The sequence below is a fragment of the Eubalaena glacialis genome, chromosome 6 (assembly GCF_028564815.1).
Source record: "Eubalaena glacialis isolate mEubGla1 chromosome 6, mEubGla1.1.hap2.+ XY, whole genome shotgun sequence".
Taxonomy (NCBI): Eukaryota; Metazoa; Chordata; class Mammalia; order Artiodactyla; family Balaenidae; genus Eubalaena; species Eubalaena glacialis.
Window position 1 is genome coordinate 142,802,967 of NC_083721.1, and position 20,789 is coordinate 142,823,755.

The 20,789-nt window shown below is 40.8% G+C and overlaps 1 protein-coding gene across 5 annotated transcripts in view; it reads left to right on the forward strand.

Annotated features, from left to right (window-relative positions):
• Positions 1 to 14,276, forward strand: part of OXNAD1 (oxidoreductase NAD binding domain containing 1) — a 54,919-nt gene extending 40,643 nt beyond the window's left edge. For 3 of the 5 annotated variants that reach the window (XM_061193696.1, XM_061193698.1, XM_061193697.1), the window contains 4 exons: positions 11,563 to 11,805; positions 12,549 to 12,657; positions 13,331 to 13,481; positions 13,946 to 14,276. In XM_061193696.1, coding sequence (XP_061049679.1) covers positions 11,563 to 11,805; positions 12,549 to 12,657; positions 13,331 to 13,481; positions 13,946 to 14,048 — 606 coding nt within the window. In that variant the 3' untranslated portion in view covers positions 14,049 to 14,276. Of the gene's footprint in view, positions 1 to 11,562; positions 11,806 to 12,548; positions 12,658 to 13,330 lie in introns of all 5 variants that reach the window. The other 2 variants (XM_061193699.1, XM_061193700.1) reach the window with 1 other exon arrangement.
• The last annotated feature ends 6,513 nt before the right edge of the window (positions 14,277 to 20,789 follow it).

The following is a 20,789-nucleotide window of genomic DNA, read 5'->3' on the forward strand; positions in this document are numbered from 1 at the left end:
GCAAGATACTACAGCCATCCTGGAAAATATTTTGGCAGTTCCATATGAAACTAAATATACACTTACCATAATACCCAGCAGTACCACTCCTGGGTATTCATCCTAGAGAAACAAAAGAATTGTCCATATAAAAACCTGTACATGAATGTTTATAGTGGTTCTATTCATAATTGTCAAAAACTAGAAACAACCAAAACATCCCTCAGCAGGTGAATGGATAAACTGTGATATCAATACATTCATACAGTATACAGGCAGACCTTGTTTTACTGCGCCTTACTTTACTGCACTTTGCAGATAATTGTGTTCTTTTATAAATTGAATGTTTGTGGCAACCCTGCATTGTCAGATGATTGTTAGCATTTTTTTAACAATAAAGGTATTCTTTATATGAAGAAATTTTTAAAATTATAGTTAATTTACAATGTTATGTTAGTTTCAGATGTACAGTAAAGTGACTCAGCTATACGTATATATGTATGTGCATATATATATATATATATATACACACACACACATATATATATTCTTTTTCAGATTCTTTCCCATTATAGGTTATTACAAGATATTGAATACAGTTCCCTGTACTATATAGTAGGTCCTTGTTGTTTATCTGTCTTATATATAGTAGTAGTATATGTATGTTAATCCCAAACTGTTAATTTATCCCTTCCCCAGCTTTCCCCTTTGGTGGCCGTAAGTTTGTTTTCTATGTCTGTGAGTCTATTTCTGTTTTGTAAATAGTTTTTTTTGTATTATTTTTTTAGATTCCACATACAAGTGATATCATACAATATTTGTCTTTGTCTGGTTTACTTCACTTAGTATGATAATCTCTAGGTCTATCCATGTAGCTTCAAATGGCATTATTTCATTCTTTTTTATGGCTGAGTAGTATTCCATCATATATATGTACCACATCTTCTTTATCCATTCATCTGTTGATGGACATTTAGGTTGTTTCCATGTCTTGGCTATTGTGAATAGTTCTGCTATGAACTTTGCGGTGCATGTATCTTTTCAAATTAGAGTTTTCTCTAGATATATGCCCAGGAGTGGGATTGATGGATCATATGCTAACTCTATTTTTAGTTTTTTAAGGAACCTCAATACTGTTCTTCATAGTGGCTGCACCAATTTACCTTTCTACCAACAGTTTGGAAGGTTGCCTTTCCCCACACCCTGTCCACCATTTATTATTTGTAGATTTTTTGATGATGGCCATTCTGACTGGAGTGAGGTGGTACCTCATAGTAGTTTTGATTTGCATTTCTCTAATAATTAACGACATTGAGCATCATTTCATATGCCTGTTGGCCATCTGTATGTCTTCTTTGGAGAAATGTCTGTTTAGGTCTTCTACCCATTTTTTAATTGGGTTTTTTTTTTTTGATATTAAGCTGTATGAGCTGTTTGTATATTTTGAACATTAATCCCTTGTTGGTAGCATCGTTTGCAAATATTTTCTCCCAGTCCATAGGTTGTCTTTTCTTTTTGTTTATGCTTTCCTTTGTTGTGAAGCTTTTAAGTTTAATTAGGTCCCATTTGTTTATTTTTGTTTTTATTTCCATTACTCTAGGAGATGGATCCAAAAAAAATATTGCTGAAATTCATGTCAAAGAGTGTCCTGCCTATGTTTTTCTCTAGGAGTTTCATAGTATCTGGTCTTACATTTAGGTCTTTAATCCATTTTGAGTTTGTTTTTCTATATGGTGTTAGAGAATGTTCTAATTTTATTCTTTTACATGTAGCTGTCCAGTTTTCCCAGTACCACTTAGTGAAGAGACTGTCTTTTCTCCATTGTCTATTCTTGCCTCCTTTGTCATAGATTAATTGACCATAAGTGTGTGGGTTTATTTCTGGGCTTTCTGTCCTGTTCCATTGATCTATATGTCTGTTTTTGTGCCAGTACCATACTGTTTTGATTACTGTAGCTTTGTAGTATAAAGTATTTTTTAATTAAGGTATGTACGTGTTTTTTTTAGACATAATGCTACTGCACACTTATTAGACTAAAGTATAATGTAAACATAACTTTTATATGCATTATAAACATAACTATTATATGCACAGCAACCAAACAATGGCTGTGACTTGCTTGATTGCAGTACTTGCTTTATTGTAGTGTTCTGGAACTGAACCTGCAGTATCTCCCAGGTCCGCCTGTATTTGTTAATTAAGCAGTAGAAACAGATCAACTGTTGATACACACCACAACTCAGGTGAATCTCAGGGGTGTTATGTTGAGTGAAAGAAGCCAGTCTCAAAGGTCCCATACTCTATAATCTCATTTATGCCACAATCTGGAAGGCAGAAATACAGTGATGGAAATGTGGTTGACAAGGGATAGGGTGGGGAAGGGTGTGAGCAGAAAGGGATAGCATAGGGGAGTTTTGGGGGGTGATGGAACTGTTCAGTATCGATTTTGGTGCTACACTTCTCTATGTTTGTGTTAAAATTCATAGAACTGTACAACAACAAAAAACTGTTACTGTAAGATAATTTAAAAAATAAAAGATTTCTAAATCTGCAGCAGCATAAAAAAATATTCTTCCTATGGTTTACATGTCAGGTTGTATCTGTTTAGGCACATTTCCAGCTGCTTGCCTTAGCATTTCCATTGTAAATGTATCCTGTCACATTTCTACCCTGCGACCTTCTGAGTCCTTTGGTGTGGCCTCGGCTACCTCATTCCTTTTTATATTGTCTTTGGATTTTCCTCCATCACTATCTCCAGGTTGCATCCTGAGTTGTTAAAGTATGCCCTGAGGGTGGGACCAGCAAGGGGTCCATGTGCCCCGAGCTCAGTGCTAAAAGGAGCTTAGCCATCCGGGCTCCTAGTGCCACGTGCCCCCTCCAGTTGTTGGCCGCCTACATGACCTGGACCTGTTCCTGGTCCATAGCTCCCTGCTTGGTTTCATGGCTCATTGGCATTTCAGTGAAGGAACTGATTCCAAGAGGCTGTAGAAAATCTCCAAGTGGCACTGCTTGAGTGCACATCCTAATCGTAGTGCCTGCTCCACTCTGCCCAGTGGGAGTTGCAAACAGCCTTTATGAAGTCAGATTTTTCTTGGAACCATTCTCAGGTGTCTGTTTTCCTTCTGAGGATTCGTCTTATTAAGCTATTAGAGTGGACAGTAGAGGCACGTGAGTGTCTCGGTGGCAGCAGGCTGCTGTGTTGGGACATGGAATAAAGTGCCATAAACGTCTTCCTTTATTTTCTCTGCTTTGGCTCAAGCTCCTGGTAGGGTAAAGGGTTGTAGACAGCTATTGTGTGCTGGGCGCCAGTTGCTGTGGAAAAGTTGTTTATTTCAAAAGTAGAAAATCTATATCCAAATTAGATACATTGCCATGTAATTGAAGGTAATGTCCCTTTACTCCCTTCCATTTTATACTCTACAGCACTTTGAGTCTCCTGTTCATGCTACCCTGGCAGTTTTTATTGATCAACAAAAGACAAAGATGGCTTTTGATTCTTTCCAGATGCTAGCAAATTAGGAGATAGATCTACTGAAGATTATTTTGTCACTAAGGAGACGGACGACAGGCTTCTTGATTATTATCTTTCCCTGGAGCATATTTTCTTGACAACTTAAGGGTTGAAAATGCTCTGGTTTCTAAAAACAATAACCTAAAGGTTTTGTTTGTTGTCATTACTAAGCACTCTGAAGGTGACCATTGGAGGCAATTATTTCTGTCTTGTTTCGTAGTCTCTTTTACTCTTAGATTCTTAGAGATAAAGAGAAATGTACAGGCAAGAAGGAGAGGAGGGGAGAGAGATGAACTCTGCTGTCATCATTAGACAGAGCCTCCACAGATTTCTATTTTCAAGACTTGAAAGGAAAGCGCATTTTAAAGCACTTTGGTAGCCAGTGTAGCAATTCCTAGATTTTAGTTATTCCTAAAAGAATGCACCCTTGCTGCTAATTTCTTCTGTCAAAAATGAAAGCCCACGTACCGTCCTTCATGTAAAAATCTCCTGCATCTTTAAAATAGTTAAGTTCAGATGGGTTTTTTTTTTCCCCCTCAGAGAAAGGATTTCCATTCATTTAACAGTTCTTGAACAAAAAGGACCTGTTCTGTGAATTCACATAATTTTCATTTTTTCTTAGATTTTCTCTAAGTTTAGCTCTTTAAGTTGTAGAGCCCCAAATTAAATTCATATCAAAAGTACTTACTGTGTACCTGTCAGGCAAGGCACCAGGTGAGCGCTCAAGGTTGGTCTTCAGAAAGTGCCTGAACTGAGAGAGTCTACACAGTAGATTTGTGTCAAGAATGCTCCTAATATAAATGATTTCTTTATTCCTAAGTTCTGTTTTTTGGTGACAGGGAAGAAGGAAGCAGGCACCCCCTACGTTTTTTCTTCTGTGACAGCCACATGACCAAAATACCCTCCATGTAGTGCTTGATGCCAGCAGGGGTTCCCCCACAGTGTCATGCAATGCCCACCGTGGCCCTGGAGGGTGAGCAGGACAGGGGCTGGAACCCATTTTCCAGGTGTGGCAGCAGAGGCTCAGAGGAGTGAAGGGACTTCCTGGATTTCACAGGGGCTGTGATTAAAAGTTAGCTTTCTGACTCCTAGATCAATGTGTTTTTCTCCAAACTAAGGGTTCTCAACACCGCCAGATCCAATGCCCCTTTCATTTCTGAAATGAAATTCAAAGTTAGTATATACATAAATACATACATTAAATAAATACATTTACAATATAACATAATTCTCTAAATACAATACAAAGGAGAAATAAAGGAAAGTGATCCATAATCAAAGACTGTATTTCACTGTATAAATGGTGGGACATGTCTAAACTAGAAGGTAGAATGAGGTAGGCAGGTTGCTGTTCCTCAGTGTAGGATCACCGTGAATACACGTCTACAGATGCAGATGGTGCAGGTGTTTCATGGCAACAGAAGGACCACACATGCGTGCTGTACACTGGGATGTGGTTCTCCAGAATAATGAACATGTTTGATAAATTTCTGGACACAACAACATACAATCTACATGGCAGTGACATTCTGGAAAATTCAGACTACGTTAGGTCCATGCAAACAATACTTTGAGTTGTTTTTGTTTCTGTTTTTGTTTTTTATACAGAAGGTTCTTATTAGTTATCCATTTTGTACACATCAGTGTATACATGTCAATCCCAATTCATCCCACCACCACCCTCCCCGCCACTTTCCCCCCTTGGTGTCCATATGTTTGTTCTCTACATCTGTGTCTCAATTTCTGCCCTGCAAACCAGTTCATCTGTACCATTTTTCTAGGTTCCACATATATGTGTTAATATATGATATTTGTTTTTCTATTTCTGACCGACTTCACTCTGTATGACAGTCTCTAGATCTTACCATGTCTCTACAAATGACCCAATTTTGTTCCTTTTTATGGCTGAGTAATATTCCATTGTATATATGTACCACATCTTCTTTATTCGTTCGTCTGTCGATGGACATTTAGGTTGCTTCCATGTCCTGGCTATTGTAAATAGTGCTGCAATGAACATTGGGGTGCATGTGTCTTTTTGAATTATGGTTTTCTCTAGGTATATGCCCAGTAGTGGGATTGCTGGGTCATACGGTAATTCTATTTTTAGTTTTTTAAGGAACGTCCATACTGTTCTCCATAGTGGTTGTATCAATTTACATTCCCACCAACAGTGCAAGAGCGTTCCCTTTTCTCCACACCCTCTCCAGCATTTGTTTTTTGTCGATTTTCTCATGATGCCCATTCTAACTGGTGTGAGGTGATACCTCATTGTAGTTTTGACTTGCATTTCTCTAATAATTAGTGATGTTGAGCAGCTTTTCATGTGCTTCTTCGCCATCTGTATGTCTTCTTTGGAGAATTGTCTATTTAGGTCTTCTGCCCATTTTTGGATTGGGTTGTTTGTTTTTTTAATATTGAGCTGCATGAGCTGTTTATATATTTTGGAGATTAATCCTTTGTCCGTTGATTCGTTTGCACATATTTCTGAGGGTTGTCTTTTTGTCTTGTTTGTAGTTTCCTTTGCTGTGCAAAAGCTTTTAATTTCATTAGGTCCCATTTGTTTATTTTTGTTTTTATTTCGATTACTCTAGGAGGTAGATCAAAAAAGATCTTGCTGTGATTTATGTCAAAGAGTGTTCTTCCTATGTTTTCCTCTAAGAGTTTTATAGTGTCCAGTCTTACATTTAGGTCTCTAATCCATTTTGAGTTTATTTTTGTGTATGGTGTTAGGGAGTGTTCTAATTTCATTCTTTTACATGTAGCTGTCCAGTTTTCCCAGCACCACTTATTGAAGAGACTGTTTTTTCTCTTGTCTCCTTTGTCATAGATTACTTGACCATAGGTGTGTGGTTATATCTCTAGGCTTTCTATCCTGTTCCATAGATCTATGTTTCTGTTTTTGTGCCAGTACCATATTGTCTTGATTACTGTAGCTTTGTAGTATAGTCTGAAGTCAGGGAGTCTGATTCTTCCAGCTCCATTTTTTTCCCTCAAGACTGCTTTGGCTATTCGGGGTCTTTTGTGTCGCCATACAAATGTTAAGATGCTTTTAGTTCTGTAAAAAATGCCATTGGTAATTTGATAGGGATTGCATCGAATCTGTAGATTGCTTTGGGAAGTATAGTCATTTTCACAATGTTGATTCTTCCAATCCAAGAACATGGTATATCTCTCCATCTATTGGTGTCATCTTTAATTTCTTTCATCAGTGTCTTATAGTTTTCTGCATACAGGTCTTTTGTCTCCCTAGGTAGGTTTATTCCTAGGTATTTTATTCTTTTTGTTGCAGTGCTAAATGGGAGTGTTTCCTTAATTTCTCTTTCAGATGTTTCATCATTAGTGTATAGGAATGCCAGAGATTTGTGTGCATTAATTTTATATCCTGCTACTTTACCAAATTCATTGATTAGCTCTAGTAGTTTTCTGGTGGCATCTTTAGGATTCTTTATGTATAGTATCATGTCATCTGCAAACAGTGACAGTTTTACTTCTTCTTTTCCAATTTGTATTCCTTTTATTTCTTTTTCTTCCCTGATTGCCATGGCTAGGACTTCCAAAACTATGATGGAATATTACTCAGCCATAAAAAGGAACAAAATTGGGTCATTTGTAGAGACATGGTAAGATCTAGAGACTGTCATACAGAGTGAAGTAAGTCAGAAATAGAAAAACAAATATCATATATTAACACATATATGTGGAACCTAGAAAAATGGTACAGATGAACTGGTTTGCAGGGCAGAAATTGAGACACAGATGTAGAGGAAACTATGTTTCCTCTTTTATAGCTGTTAACAGTTGCCTTATGTATTGAGGTGCTCCTATGTTGGGTGCATATATATTTTTAATTGTTATATCTTCTTGGATTGATCCCTTGATCATTATGTAGTGTCCTTCCTTGTCTCTTGTAACATTCTTTATTTTAAAGTCTATTTTACCTGGTATGAGTATTGCTACTCCAGTTTTGTTTTGATTTTTCTTCAGTTTTTCACCATTGAGAATGATGTTTGCTGTGGGCTTGTCATATATGGTCTTTATTATGTTGAGGAACGTTCCCTCTGTGCCTACTTTCTAGAGAGTGTTTATCATAAATGGGTGTTGAATTTTGTCAAAAGCTTTTTCTGCATCTATTGAGATGATCGTATGGTTTTTATCCTTCAATTTGTTAATATGGTGTATCACATTGATTGATTTGCGTATATTGAAGAATCCTTGCATCCCTGGGATAAATCCCACTTGATCATGGTGTATGATCCTTTTAATGTGTTGTTGGATTCTGTTTGCTAGTATTTTGTTGAGGATTTTTGCATCTATATTCATCAGTGATATTGGTCTGTAATTTTATTTTTTTGTAGTATCTTTGGTTTTGGTATCAGGGTGATGGTGGCCTCATAGAATGAGTTTGGGAGTGTTCCTTCCTCTGCAATTTTTTGGAAGAGTTTGAGAAGGATGGGTGTTAGCTCTTCTCTAAATGTCTTATAGAATTCACCTGTGAAGCCATCTGGTCCTGGACTTCTGTTTGTTGGAAGATTTTTTAATCACAGTTTCAATTTCATTGCTTGTGATTGGTCTGTTCATATTTTCTATTTCTTCCTGGTTCAGTCTTGGAAGGTTATACCTTTCTAAGAATTTGTCCATTTCTTCCAGGTTGTCCATTTTATTGGCATAGAGTTGCTTGTAGTAGTCTCTTAGGATGCTTTGTATTTCTGCAGTGTCTGTTGTAACTACTCCTTTTTCATTTCTAATTTTATTGATTTGAGTCCTCTCCCTCTTTTTCTTGATGGGTCTGGCTAATGGTTTATCAATTTTGTTTATCTTCTCAAAGAACCAGCTTTTAGTTTTATTGATCTTTGCTATTGTTTTCTTTGTTTCTATTTCATTTATTTCTGCTCTGATCTTTATGATTTCTTTCCTTCTACTAACTTTGGGTTTTGTTTGTTCTTCTTTCTCTAGTTCCTTTAGGTGTAAGGTTAGATTGTTTATTTGAGATTTTTCTTGTTTCTTGAGGTAGGCTTGTGTTGCTATAAACTTACCTCTTAGAACTGCTTTTGCTGCATCCCATAGGTTTTGGATCATTCTGTTTTCATTGTCATTTGTATATAGGTATTTTTTTATTTCCTCTTTGATTTCTTCAGTGATCTCTTGGTTATTTAGTAACGTATTGTGTAGCCTCCATATGTTTGTGCTTTTTATGGGTTTATTCACTGTAATTGATTTCTAATCACATAGCATTGTGGTCAGAAAAGATGCTTGATATGATTTCAATATTCTTAAATTTATTAAGGCTTGATTTGTGACCCAAGATGTGATCTATCCTGGAGAATGTTCCGTGTGCACTTGAAAAGAAAGTGTAATCTGCTGTTTTTGCATGGAATGTCCTGTAAATATCAAATCTGTCTGGTCTATTGTGTCATTTAAATCCTGTGTTTCCTTATTAATTTTCTGTTTGGATGATCTTTCCATTGGTGTAAGTGAGGTGTTAAAGTCCCCCACTATTATTGTGTTACTGTCGATTTCCTCTTTTATAGCTGTTAACAGTTGCCTTATGTATTGAGGTGCTCCTATGTTGGGTGCATATATATTTTTAATTGTTATATCTTCTTCTTGGATTGATTCCTTGATCATTATGTAGTGTCCTTCCTTGTCTCTTGTAACATTCTTTATTTTAAAGTCGATTTTACATGGTATGAGTATTGCTACTCCAGTTTTCTTTTGATTTCCATTTGCGTGGAATATCTTTTTCCATCCCCTCACTTTCAGTCTGTATGTGTCCCTAGGTCTGAAGTAGATCTCTTGTAGACAGCATTTATATAGGGTCTTGTTTTTGTATCCATTCAGCAAGCCTGTGTCTTTTGGTTGGAGCATTTAATCCATTCACGTTTAAGGTAATTATCGATACATATGTTCCTATTACCATTTTCTTAATTGTTTTGGGTTTGTTTTTGTAGCTCCTTTTCTTCTCTTGTGTTTCCCACTTAGAGAAGTTCCTTTAGCATTTGTTGTAGAGCTGGTTTGGTGATGCTGAATTCTCTTAGCTTTTGCTTGTCTGTAAAGCTTTTGATTTCTCCATCGAATCTGAATGAGATCCTTGCCGGGTAGAGTAATCTTGGTTGTAGGTTCTTCCCTTTCATCACTTTATATATGTCATGCCACTACCTTCTGGCTTGTAGAGTTTCTGCTGAGAAATCAGCTGTTAACCTTATGGGAGTTCCCTTGTATGTTATTTGTCATTTTTCCCTTGCTGCTTTCACTAATTTTTCTTTGTCTTTAATTTTTGCCAATTTGATTACTGTGTGTCTCGGCGGGTTTCTCCTTCAGTTTATCCTGTATGGGACTCTCTGCACTTCCTGGACGTGGGTGGCTATTTCCTTTCCCATGTTAGGGAAGTTTTCGACTATAATCTCTTCAAATATTTTCTGTGGTCCTTTCTCTCTCTCTTCTCCTTCTGGGACCCCTATAATGCGAATGTTGTTGTGTTTAATGTTGTCGCAGAGGTCTCTTAGGCTATCTTCATTTCTTTTCATTCTTTTATCTTTATTCTGTTCCACAGCAGTGAGCTCCACCATTGTGTCTTCCAGGTCACTTATCCATTCTTCTGCCTCAGTTATTCTGCTGTTGATTCCTTCTAGTGTAGTTTTCATTTCAGTTATTGTATTGTTCATCTCTGTTTGTTTGTTCTTTAATTCTTCTAGGTCTTTGTTAAACATTTCTTGCATCTTCTCGATCTTTGCCTCCATTCTTTTTCCGAGGTCCTGGATCATCTTCACTATCATTATTCTGAATTCTTTTTCTGGAAGGTTGCCTATCTCCACTTCATTTAGTTGTTTTTCTGGGGTTTTATCTTGTTCCTTCATCTGGTACATAGCCCTCTGCCTTTTCATCTTGTCTATCTTTCTGTGAATGTGGTTTTTGTTCCACAGGCTGCAGGATTGTAGTTCTTCTTGCTTCTGCTGTCTGCCATCTGGTCGAGTTTTTTTGTAAAATGATTTAGGATCTAGTCTCAGATCGTTGCAAACCAGTTTTCACCTGCATGTACGTCCCATGGGTCACTTAGAAGTCTGTGCAGGGCAGCCCTGTGCATCGCAGAGACTGGTGTGCCGCCAGACCAGCTCTCTGACCTAAAAGCCCTCGTTTGCCTCATTTGCTGATTGCTGTGCTGTAAATACTCCCACAGTGGCTGGCATCAAACTACCAGTAGAAACTGGCCCACAAAATTCCTGCAGATTTAACCATCCGCTTAGTAGGAGCGAGCTTCGGGGCACCACTGACTTCACAGGACATCTGGCGTCTCTGGCCCTGCCCTCTAAATGCCAGTTGGATTCCTCAAATCATCATGACCTGAAAAAAGTGTCACCACAGATTTCCAAAACACCTCCCTCAGGGGCAGTATTGCCCCTATGGAGAACCAGTGCATTTAGCTCTGATGGTATCTCTGGTGTAAGTGACCTCACCCAGTTGTAGCTGCTTTACCTGGGTGGGTGTAAGTGGTACTCACCCCCTAGGCCGGAACCTCTGGCTGCCTGTTCTGCTCCAGGGAGAAGCTGGCAGCACTGAGCAGGACCGTAGTGCTGGCCTCAGCCTGTGGAGCAGCCTGGCCGTTCCCTGCTGGCGGCCAGGAGGAAGCCCGGGGACCCGCACTCCTCAGCCCTGATGAGCCCAGGGTAGCCCCATCCCGCCTCTCAGCTCCAAGGCTTGAATCGGAACACAGGAGCACAGCTCAGAAAAGGACACTCATACTTCAGGGCTGTCCCCTGGGCCCAGTGCCTCTTTGCACAACCCAGTTAGTTCAGCACCTGAGAAGTTAACAAATGGCAGGATTCCTGAAGCGAGCCTCCGTTTCTCAATACCAGAGTGGCTGTGCAGCCTGCATCATGAAGGTGGAGGGGCATATGGCCTGTATAAGGCACAGGTGGGATCAATTCACGGGCCCTGCGAGAACTGAGAGCAAGCTGTAAAAATGGCCCTAAAAACTGACCAAAATATAGGAGGTGGATGCACTTTCCGAAGGAAGAACATGGTTTAAGACCTTTGCTACAAAGCATTAAAGGCTCATTTCTCTCCCCCCTCAGTGTACACTGGACTCGGAAGTGGCCGTGAGAGTGGGTGGAGAGTTCTTCTTTGACCCTCAGCCTGCAGACACCTCTAGAAACCTTGTGTTGATTGCCGGAGGAGTTGGAATTAACCCTCTGCTTTCCATCCTGCGGCATGCAGCAGACCTCCACAGAGAACGGGCGAACAAGGGACGTGGGTATGAGATTGGAACAATCAGACTGTTCTACAGCGCAAAAAACACCAGCGAGCTCCTGTTCAAGGTAAGGGGGGAGTGTGTGTCCCATAGCTTGCTGTGAGCAGACTCGCATCGTGGTGTTAGTGTCCACGGACCTCTCTTGTCTCCATTCCGTCTTCTCTGCAACAGTTCAGAGGCTTGAAAGGCTGAATCATGTTCAGATGAGGCCCAGGGCAATTTAAAAAGCTAGTGCTGAGGAGGTTCCCAGTGCGGTGACAGGGAGAGGGCAGGGCTGGCGGCTTGAATCAGGAGGTGGATGAGCAGAAAAGTCAGCATGGCCCTGGGGTTCCCCAGAGAGTCACGAGGACTATGGGTGGGCTCAGATGGCACAGGAGTAGGTGAGACCCAGCTGGGTATATGAAACCCCCATCGGTTGCATCTGTGGAAACTAAGTCCATTTGACAGGAGAAGGGTTTCACTCTGGGTTGCTTTGCAGCTGCAAGGAGGAACAAAAGAACAGAAACAGTTAAAAGACACAACTGTGGTCAGTGAAACTGCTGCTTAATTGCCCACGCCTGAGAAAAAGGAAAAAGAAAAAACTCCCGGAGAGTTAGTAATATGCTTGTTAGCATATTCAGATTTCAATTAAAGCCAAATAGCCCTCTGTACTCTGAATGCTCTGGCCTGCTCGGCTGCAAACAATATCTCTCTAGAGAGCGGAGCGGCAGACGTGTGCAGAATGGCAGTGGTGGTTCAGCGTCCCTGGGGGTGCACATCTGTTTTGATTTTTTTAAATTGTAGTGTGACCAAATGTGTTTGACATTCCAGAAAAATATCCTTGATTTAGTAAATGAATTTCCTGAGAAGATTGCATGCAGTTTGCATGTTACAAAACAGACTACACAAATCAGTGCAGACCTCAAGCCATACATCACGGGTGAGTCCCCGAAGATGTTTTGACTGTATCCACACCGTTATTTTGTGGATGTGCCAGTTGGTTGAGTGTAGATGCTTTATTGCTGGGAGTTGCTGGCTGGGAATGTCACTACTTGGGGAATTGAGAGACAATTCATCATGGAAAAATATGGAGAGGTTAGTTGGATTTACTTATTATATACAGATCTCCTGCTGCCCATATTAAAAATTTATTTTCTGCATTTTTTAGGGGACCTTTGCGTCATCTCCGTAGTATGCATACAAAGAATTATACTCCGGCTTTGACTGAATCAATTCCGTTTGCCATTAATAGTAATTTAAATTTCTCGTTGTTTCCCCTCCCTGGAAGGAGTTCTCACAAAGCAGTTTATTTACTTTGCTGAAGGCAGTTTGAATCTCTCCCAAAGATCAGTATGCTCCCTGGCCCCGTCTGGAGAGTGCATTATGATCAGCTGCCCTCATTGCTTGCCGTGGATTCAGGAAACCTGGAGACAGCGCTCTCTGCTTGGGTCCGGCCTGGACACCAGCAGGAGCCGGCATACTGATGACTCAGGACGCGACCCACTGAGCTTAGTTACTGAAAATAAACACTGTTGCTGAGTTGTGGTTAGTGCTTCTTCTTTTCAGTACAGACACGTCTGGCTTAAATTGGTGTTTATTCTGTTTTTTGGTAGAAGGAAGAATAACGGAGAAGGAGATAAGATATCATATTTCGAAAGAGACCTTGTTCTACATTTGTGGCCCACCTCCCATGACAGACTTCTTCTCCAAGGAACTGGAGAGCAGCCACATTCCCAAAGAGCACATCTACTTTGAGAAATGGTGGTAGGGGGCAGGCGGAGGTGCAAAAGGGTGGGATGGAGGTCCACAAGGACAGGGACAGACAGTACACTCTGTGATTCGTGGTGGATGAATTTACCTCTACCCAGTCTTAGTTTTTAAGGCTGTGAACTCAGTGACCAGTTGGAGAAACAAGAAAAACCAGCTGACAGACTTAAATGATAAACTTTTTGCAAAAACTTCATTGATTAAACTGATTTTCACAACGTTGACTCTTTTATGAATAACTGCTTGATTATCTCATGATGTACCTCAAATTGGTCAATAGGGATTTTCTTTCCCCTTAAGGGAAAAAAAGACATAGACTTTTATTCAGTCATATGAAAATATGGTTTTGTGTGTGAAATGTAAGCTATCTTTAAATTATTTGATGACAAACTATATATCTTATGTTGAATAAATTTAAACGTAATTTCATTTGAAATGCTTTATTATATTTAATGTCTTAGGGACTTCCCTGGTGGCACAGTGGTTAAGAATCCGCCTGTCAATGCAGGGGACACGGGTTCAAGCCCTGGTCCGGGAAGATCCCACATGCCGTGGAGCAACTAAGCCCGTGAGCCACAACTCCTGAGCCTGCGTGCCACAGCTGCTGAAGTGTGTGTGCCTAGAGCCTATGCTCTGCAACAAGGGAAGCCACCACAGTGAGAAACCTGCACACCGCAAGGAAGAGTAGCCCCTGCTTGCTTCAACTAGAGAAAGCTCACGCACAGCAACGAAGACCCAACGCAGCCAAAAATAAATAAATAAATAAAAATTTAATGTTTTAGTTTACCTTATTGTGGCCTGCAGCCTTGCTTCTTCAGAAGTTGGGTTTGGAAATAGAAAATTATTAGGAAAACTGCTTTAGGGAATTGAACATCCAGCATATTTGCTTCATGTTAATAAACATCCTCAGTATGGATCCTAATTGTTAGTTTCTTCTCAGATGAAACCTTTCCTGGGGTCTGTGTCTTGGCCACCTGCCTCAGTGCTACATGTGGGAGGCGGCTTCTTGTTTGGGACAAAGGCAAGGATGACTGCCGTGTTCCCTGTTGAATCTGCTTTTAGTGGCTCGGCTGGCTGGCTGTAGAAATGTGCTTAGGATTGATTAGGGGATACAGAGCCAATTCCAAACCCTGTTCCTCTGCCTTTTATTTCATTCTTTTGCCAGGGTTGTTCCTGGCACAGCAGCTTCTCATGTACCTGTTGAGTGACTAAAAGAAAGCAACTACCATTTAACTCCTTGCTAAGCCTGGGGTTGGGAAGTGGTCCTCAGGATGCATGGAGAGAGTGGAGAGCATCGTCCCAAGGCTGCTCTGGTGGAACTGCTAGATAGCAGACTTGACTTCTTATCTTTGTTTAGAGTTTTAAAAATCTGAAAGAAGTCCCCAGGCTCAGGCCAGGCCCTCCTTTCTGTGACAGGCAGTCTTGGACCATGGCCACTTTCCTGGAGAACCCCATGAGATAAGGGGGGTCCGGGAAGAAGGGCAGACCAGAGCTGGAGGTGCAGGGGTCCGTGGAGAGGATTCTGTTCTCCAGCTGATGAGAGAGGGCAGGAGACCCTTTCTCCTCTCTGGGGTTGCAGGTCTCACGGGGACTCCACGGCTTAAACACATCACTGATATATGGGGTCTGGCGACGGCTAGCATCACCATTCTAGCCTCTGACCTGTTTTGAATTTTGTTAAGTTTTAAGCAGGGATCATTTGTCAACTATTTCAATCCCAGATTTGAATTCCGTAAGAGGAGAGGGGGACCCTTGACCTGACAGGAATATCAGAGTCCGTTCAGGGCAATGATCGTCACCATTTCAGAGGTGAGGGGAACATGAGCTCTGGCCTCCCTAAGGAGCCCTGAGTCACCCGTTGGCCCCAAGGTGTCCAGGCCAAGGGCTGGCCTTGAGGGCAGAGTGCTCAGAGGAGCAGAGCGTGATGAGATTCAAGGGTGCGGGAGCCCCGAAGGGCTCTTCTGCCCACTGGCCAGGGCAGCTGGTAGGAAGGAGACGCCCAGGTACAAAGAGGGAGTCCGCCCCAGGCCTTTCTGTGTTGGGAGTGGAGGTGCAGGGGGAGTAGCTTCAGTGCAGCATGGGACAGGGGCCTGTGTGCCCGCTGTTGTGTCATAGAGCAAGGGCCACCCGTCCTGGAGATCCCAGCTCTGCCCGCCACCCTGCCGGACACTGTCGCCATCTGTAAATCGCTGAGGGGCCAGGTCATGACCTTTGCCTAGACTGTAGCTCCTTCCAGCTCTGTTCTTTCTGGTGCTGAGCGCTGAACAGTATTTCTGGTCCACTGGCCAAGGATGTCCTTTTGCCCTTGCTTGCTGGGCCAGTGAGAATCTCTTTGGTCCTCAAATGAAGTCCAGCCAGGGTGACTTGGAATTTATAGCGTGGTGGCTGAGAATGTCCACTGGAGAGAGCCTGTGAGCCAGGCTGCTTGGGTTCAGATCTCAGCTCTGCCACGTACTGGGTAGATGACCTGGAGCACGTCACTGACCTGCGTGATGCCTCAGTTTGTAATTACACACACGTGGGCACATACGTGCCCCTGCGTGTGAAACAGAGGTAATAATACCCCCTCCCTCGTAGGGCTGTTATGGGGATTAAAGGTGATGAAACATACGAAGTGCTCGGTAGAGCAGTGCATGAGTGTGAATGTGTTATTACTTTGCTTTTCCTCATCCTATTCAGGAAGGATGTAAGAGGCTGGAGGGCACAGGTTTAGTTCACCTGCCTGTAACCTGCACACGGGTAGGGCTCTGTCTTGTTCAGCGCTCACTTTGGCACATGGTAAGTACTTAGTAAATACTTCTTACATGGGTGAGAGGACCTGCCCAGAGCTGATGGGCTGTTTTAAAGGCATTCTTAAGGATCCTTCTGGCCTTATTATGAGTTTGTGAAAGGATGTTTCTTCTTGGGACACGAGACCCTTTCAGAGTCTACTCAGAAGGTAGGTTAAGCTGATGTGTGAGTCTTCCTCAAATTTTGTGTTAGAATGAACGCTAATGCTCACCAGAAAATGGATCAAATACCTGGCCTTTCCCAAATAGTCTGCCATTGAAGGGGCTTTCTCTGAGGCACGGGGCACTTCCTCATCCACAGGGTGTCTGTAGGTGGACGTGGTGCTCTGAGATAAGGATGTTCCCTGGGACCCTGTTTCTGGTCAGTAGCCCCTACTCTGAAAGGAAAAAAAAAGGTCTTATTATGAAAATGTTCAAAGATACACCAAAGTAGAGAAGACAGTAGAATTAACTCTTATACATCCATCACCCAGCTTCACTGATTACCAACATTCTGCTGTTTATTTTTGTCTGCCCTCAACTTCATTGTGTTTTGATGTTTCCGGAGTATTCTGAAGTAAATCCTAGAAATCATGTGTCACCTGTAAATTCTTCAGCATGTAATAGCCATATCACCTCAATGTGACCACCATGCCATCATCATACTCAGCACATGTAACAATGATTCCTTAATATCATCATCAAAACAACCTTCCTGCGTTGTCTCCCCACTGCCTCAAAGTCCGCCTGTTGCAATTCGGTTGATAGGTCCTTTGAGCTTCTTTCAATCCACGGTCCCCTCTCCCCACCCCACACACATATCCATAGACACTTCATTGAAGAAACTGGGGCATTGGTCCTATAGACTTTCCCACATTGTAAACCCAGCCTACTGTATCCTCAAGGTGTCATTGAACATCACCCTGTATCCTCTGTATGTCACATAAACTGGTAAATAGATCTAGAGCTCATTTAGATTCAGACACAAGATTTTTTTTTCTTTCGCAGGACTACATCGTAAGTGGTGTTATGTATTTCTATTGCATCCCAAGGAGGCACCTAATGTCTGTCCCACTAATAGTGTTTTTAAGATTGATCAGTGGGTTCAGCTTTTGTCAGCCTGATCCCCCCAATAAAAAGTTCTCTATCAGCCTTTCACCTAATTATCTTAGTAGCTGTTGATCATTGTCTATACCTACTATTTCATTAAGGATTAATTGCCCATCTCTATCATTTTTCCTGCATTTATTACCCGTGACTCTCTAAAAAGAACTTTCCCTCATTGACTTTGCCCTAAAATGAGTCTGAATTGGAAAGACAGGATCAGTGCTTGATTCCCTTTATTCATCAATTAGCCTATTAAGAGTTGGTGTCTGAGCAACCTCCGAAGATCGAAGATGACCAGTGAGATTATTTTTTTTAAGTATCATTATGAACTCTTTGGCTTTTTGTACATTTGATTGTTGGCATCCATTGTGTTCAAAGTTTCGATGCTTGGCTTGTTTGGGGGTGCCCCGGCTGTGTTAGGGGCCCCCACTAAGTCGTGGGGTGTTGATGAGGTTTGGGGCTATTAGAGTTGCAAAAAGTGCTTCAATAAACAGAAAAGAGGAAAAGGAGATGAGTGTGCTGTCAGAAACCCACATGAAGAAAGTGTTTCAAGCAGGATAGACTGGTCAGCTGGGTCATTCTTGATGCAATAGGAGAGACGTTCTCATGAGCAGCCATTGATGTAGCAACTGGAAGGTCACCGGTGATCTTGATAAGAGGGATGTTAAGAGTGAAACATTGGAGTGGGTGTGGGCACAACTGGGAGGAAAGAAATTGTAATGAGTATAAATCGTTGTTTCAAAGAATGTTACTGTAAAGGGAAGGGAAAAGATGGGATGGTAACTGGAAAGGGAAATGGGGTCAAGAGAACTCCATTTTTTTAAACTCATTTAAAAAAAAATGTTATTGAAGTATAGTTGATTTACAATGTATTAATTTCTGCTGTACAGCAAAGTGATTCAGTTATACATATATGTATTCTTTTTCACATTCTTTTCCATTATGGCTTATCACAGGATATTGAATATATTTCCCCGTGCTGTACAGTAGGACCTCATTGTGGATCCATCCTATATATAATAGTTTGCACCTGCTAACCCCAAACTCCCAATCCATCCCTCCCCCACACCCCCCCTTGGCAACCACAGGTCTGTTCTCTATATGTCTGTGAGTGTTTCTGTTTCGTAGATATGTTCATTTGTGTAGTATTTTAGATTCCACATATAAGTGATATCATATGGTATTTGTCTTTTCCTGTCAACTTCACTTAGTATAATAATCTCTAGGTCCATCCGTGTTGCTGCAAACAACATTCTTTTTTATGGCTGAGTAGTATTCCATTGTATATATGTACCACATCTTCTTTATCCATTCCTCTGTCGATGGACACTTAGGTTGTTTCCATGTCTTGGCTATTGTGAATAGTGCTGCTATGAATATAGGGGTGCATGTATCTTTTTGAGTTATGGTTTTCTCTGGATATATTCCCAGGAGTGGGATTGCTGGATCATATGGTAACTGTTTTTAGTTTTTTGAAGAACCTCCATACTGTTCTTCGTAGTGGCTGCACCAATTTACATTTCCACCAACAGTATAAGAGGGTTCCCTTTTCTCCACACCTTCTCCAGCATTTTTTATTTGTAGACTTTTTAATGATGGCCATTCTGACCAAGGTGACATGGTACCTCATTGTAGTTTTGATTAGCAATGACAAGTGCCTTTTCATGTGTCTGTTTGCCATCTGTATGTCTTCTTTGGAGAAATGTCTATGTCTTCTGCCCATTTTTCAATTGGATTGTTTGTTTTTTTGTTATTGAATTGTATGAGCTGTTTGTGTATTTTGGAAATTAATCCCTTGTTGGTAGCATCGTTTGCAAATCTTTTCTCCCAGTCTGTAGGTTGTCTTTTTGTTCTGTTTATGGTTTCCTTTGCTGTGCAAAAGCTTTTAAATTTAATTAGGTCCCATTTGTTTATTTTTGCTTTTATTTCTATTGCCTTGGGAGACTGACCTAAGAAAACATTGGTACGATTTATGTCAGAGAATGTTTTGCTTATATTCTCTTCTAGGAGTTTTATGGTGTCATGTCTTATATTTAAGTCTAAGCCATTTTGAGTTTTTGTGTATGGTGTGAAGGTGTGTTCTAACTTCATTGATTTACATGTGGCTGTCCTACTTTCCCAACACCACTTGCTAAAGGGACTTTTTCCCATTGTATATTCTTGCCTCCTTTGTCGAAGATTAATTAACCGTAGGTGTGTGAGTTTATTTCTGGGCTCTCTGTTCTGTTCCATTGATCCATATGTCTGTTTTTGTGCCAGTACCATGCCGTTTTGATTACTGTAGCTTTATAGTGTTGTCTGAAATCAGGTTGTGCCTCCTGATTTGTTCTTCTTCAGGATTGCTTTGTCAGTTCTGGTCTTTAATGGTTCCATATAAATTTTAGGATTATTTGTCCTAGTTTTGTGGAAAATGTCATGGGTAATTTGATAGGGATTGCATTAAATCTGTAGATTGCTTTGGGTGGTATGGCGATTTTAACAATATTAGTTCTTCTAATCCAAGAACATTTACTCATTTTTTAATGTTTGTTTTTTAAACTTTATTTTGAAATAAGTTTAGATTTATAGAAGAGTTACAAAGATAGTACAGGGTTCCCATACAACTTTTACCCAGCTTCCCCGAGTGGCAGCATCTTACATATACATGGTATGTTTATCAAAACTAAGGAATCAACAGCACAGTTAAATTGGTACAGTACTATTAACTAAACCAAACTCTGAAAGAATCATTTAGTGGGAGTCCAGGTGGCTTTTTCTAGAGGATGCTAAATTAGTTAACTTATTTTCTGAGCACCTACTATGTGCAGTCACTGTCTAGAAATTCAAGATAAGACAAAGTTTATCTTGAGGAGCAAGTTTAATACTTTGGGAAACTTTTTTTATGATTGAAAGTGGAAATGCTTTGGGGAAAAATGTTTTTTTGCAACTCTGCTTGAAAGAGAGGTGTAGAATGTGGCTGACTGGATGAATCATTGAAGTGATGAGGAGGTGGGAGGGGGCAGTGGGGAAGGTTGTACCCATTCTGGCGACAGTGCTCCGGAGAATTTTTACTACGGGATGCAGAGCTGCAAGTGGGTACATGCGCGTGTGCAGGTGCCAGTGTGTGGGCACATGCACTGATTGTCAAACAGCATCCAGTGTCATGTGCCTCCGCCTGAGTTTTTTTTTAACTTTCTGAATGGAAAACAGCAATTTCCTTCATTCCTGGGTATTGTAGACGATCATGTCCTGATAATTCAACCTGAGAGCTGTTATTTCATTTTATTTTAAATGAAACTCAAAGAAGTATACTGCTCTCATCTTAGAGAAGTAGTGAGATGTCTTGTCTTTAATATTACTCATTCCTAATATGCACATATGCAGCAAGCATGGAGATGACATTTAAAGATACCTCCTAACCCACCATCAAATCAAGGCGTGCATTTTAAAA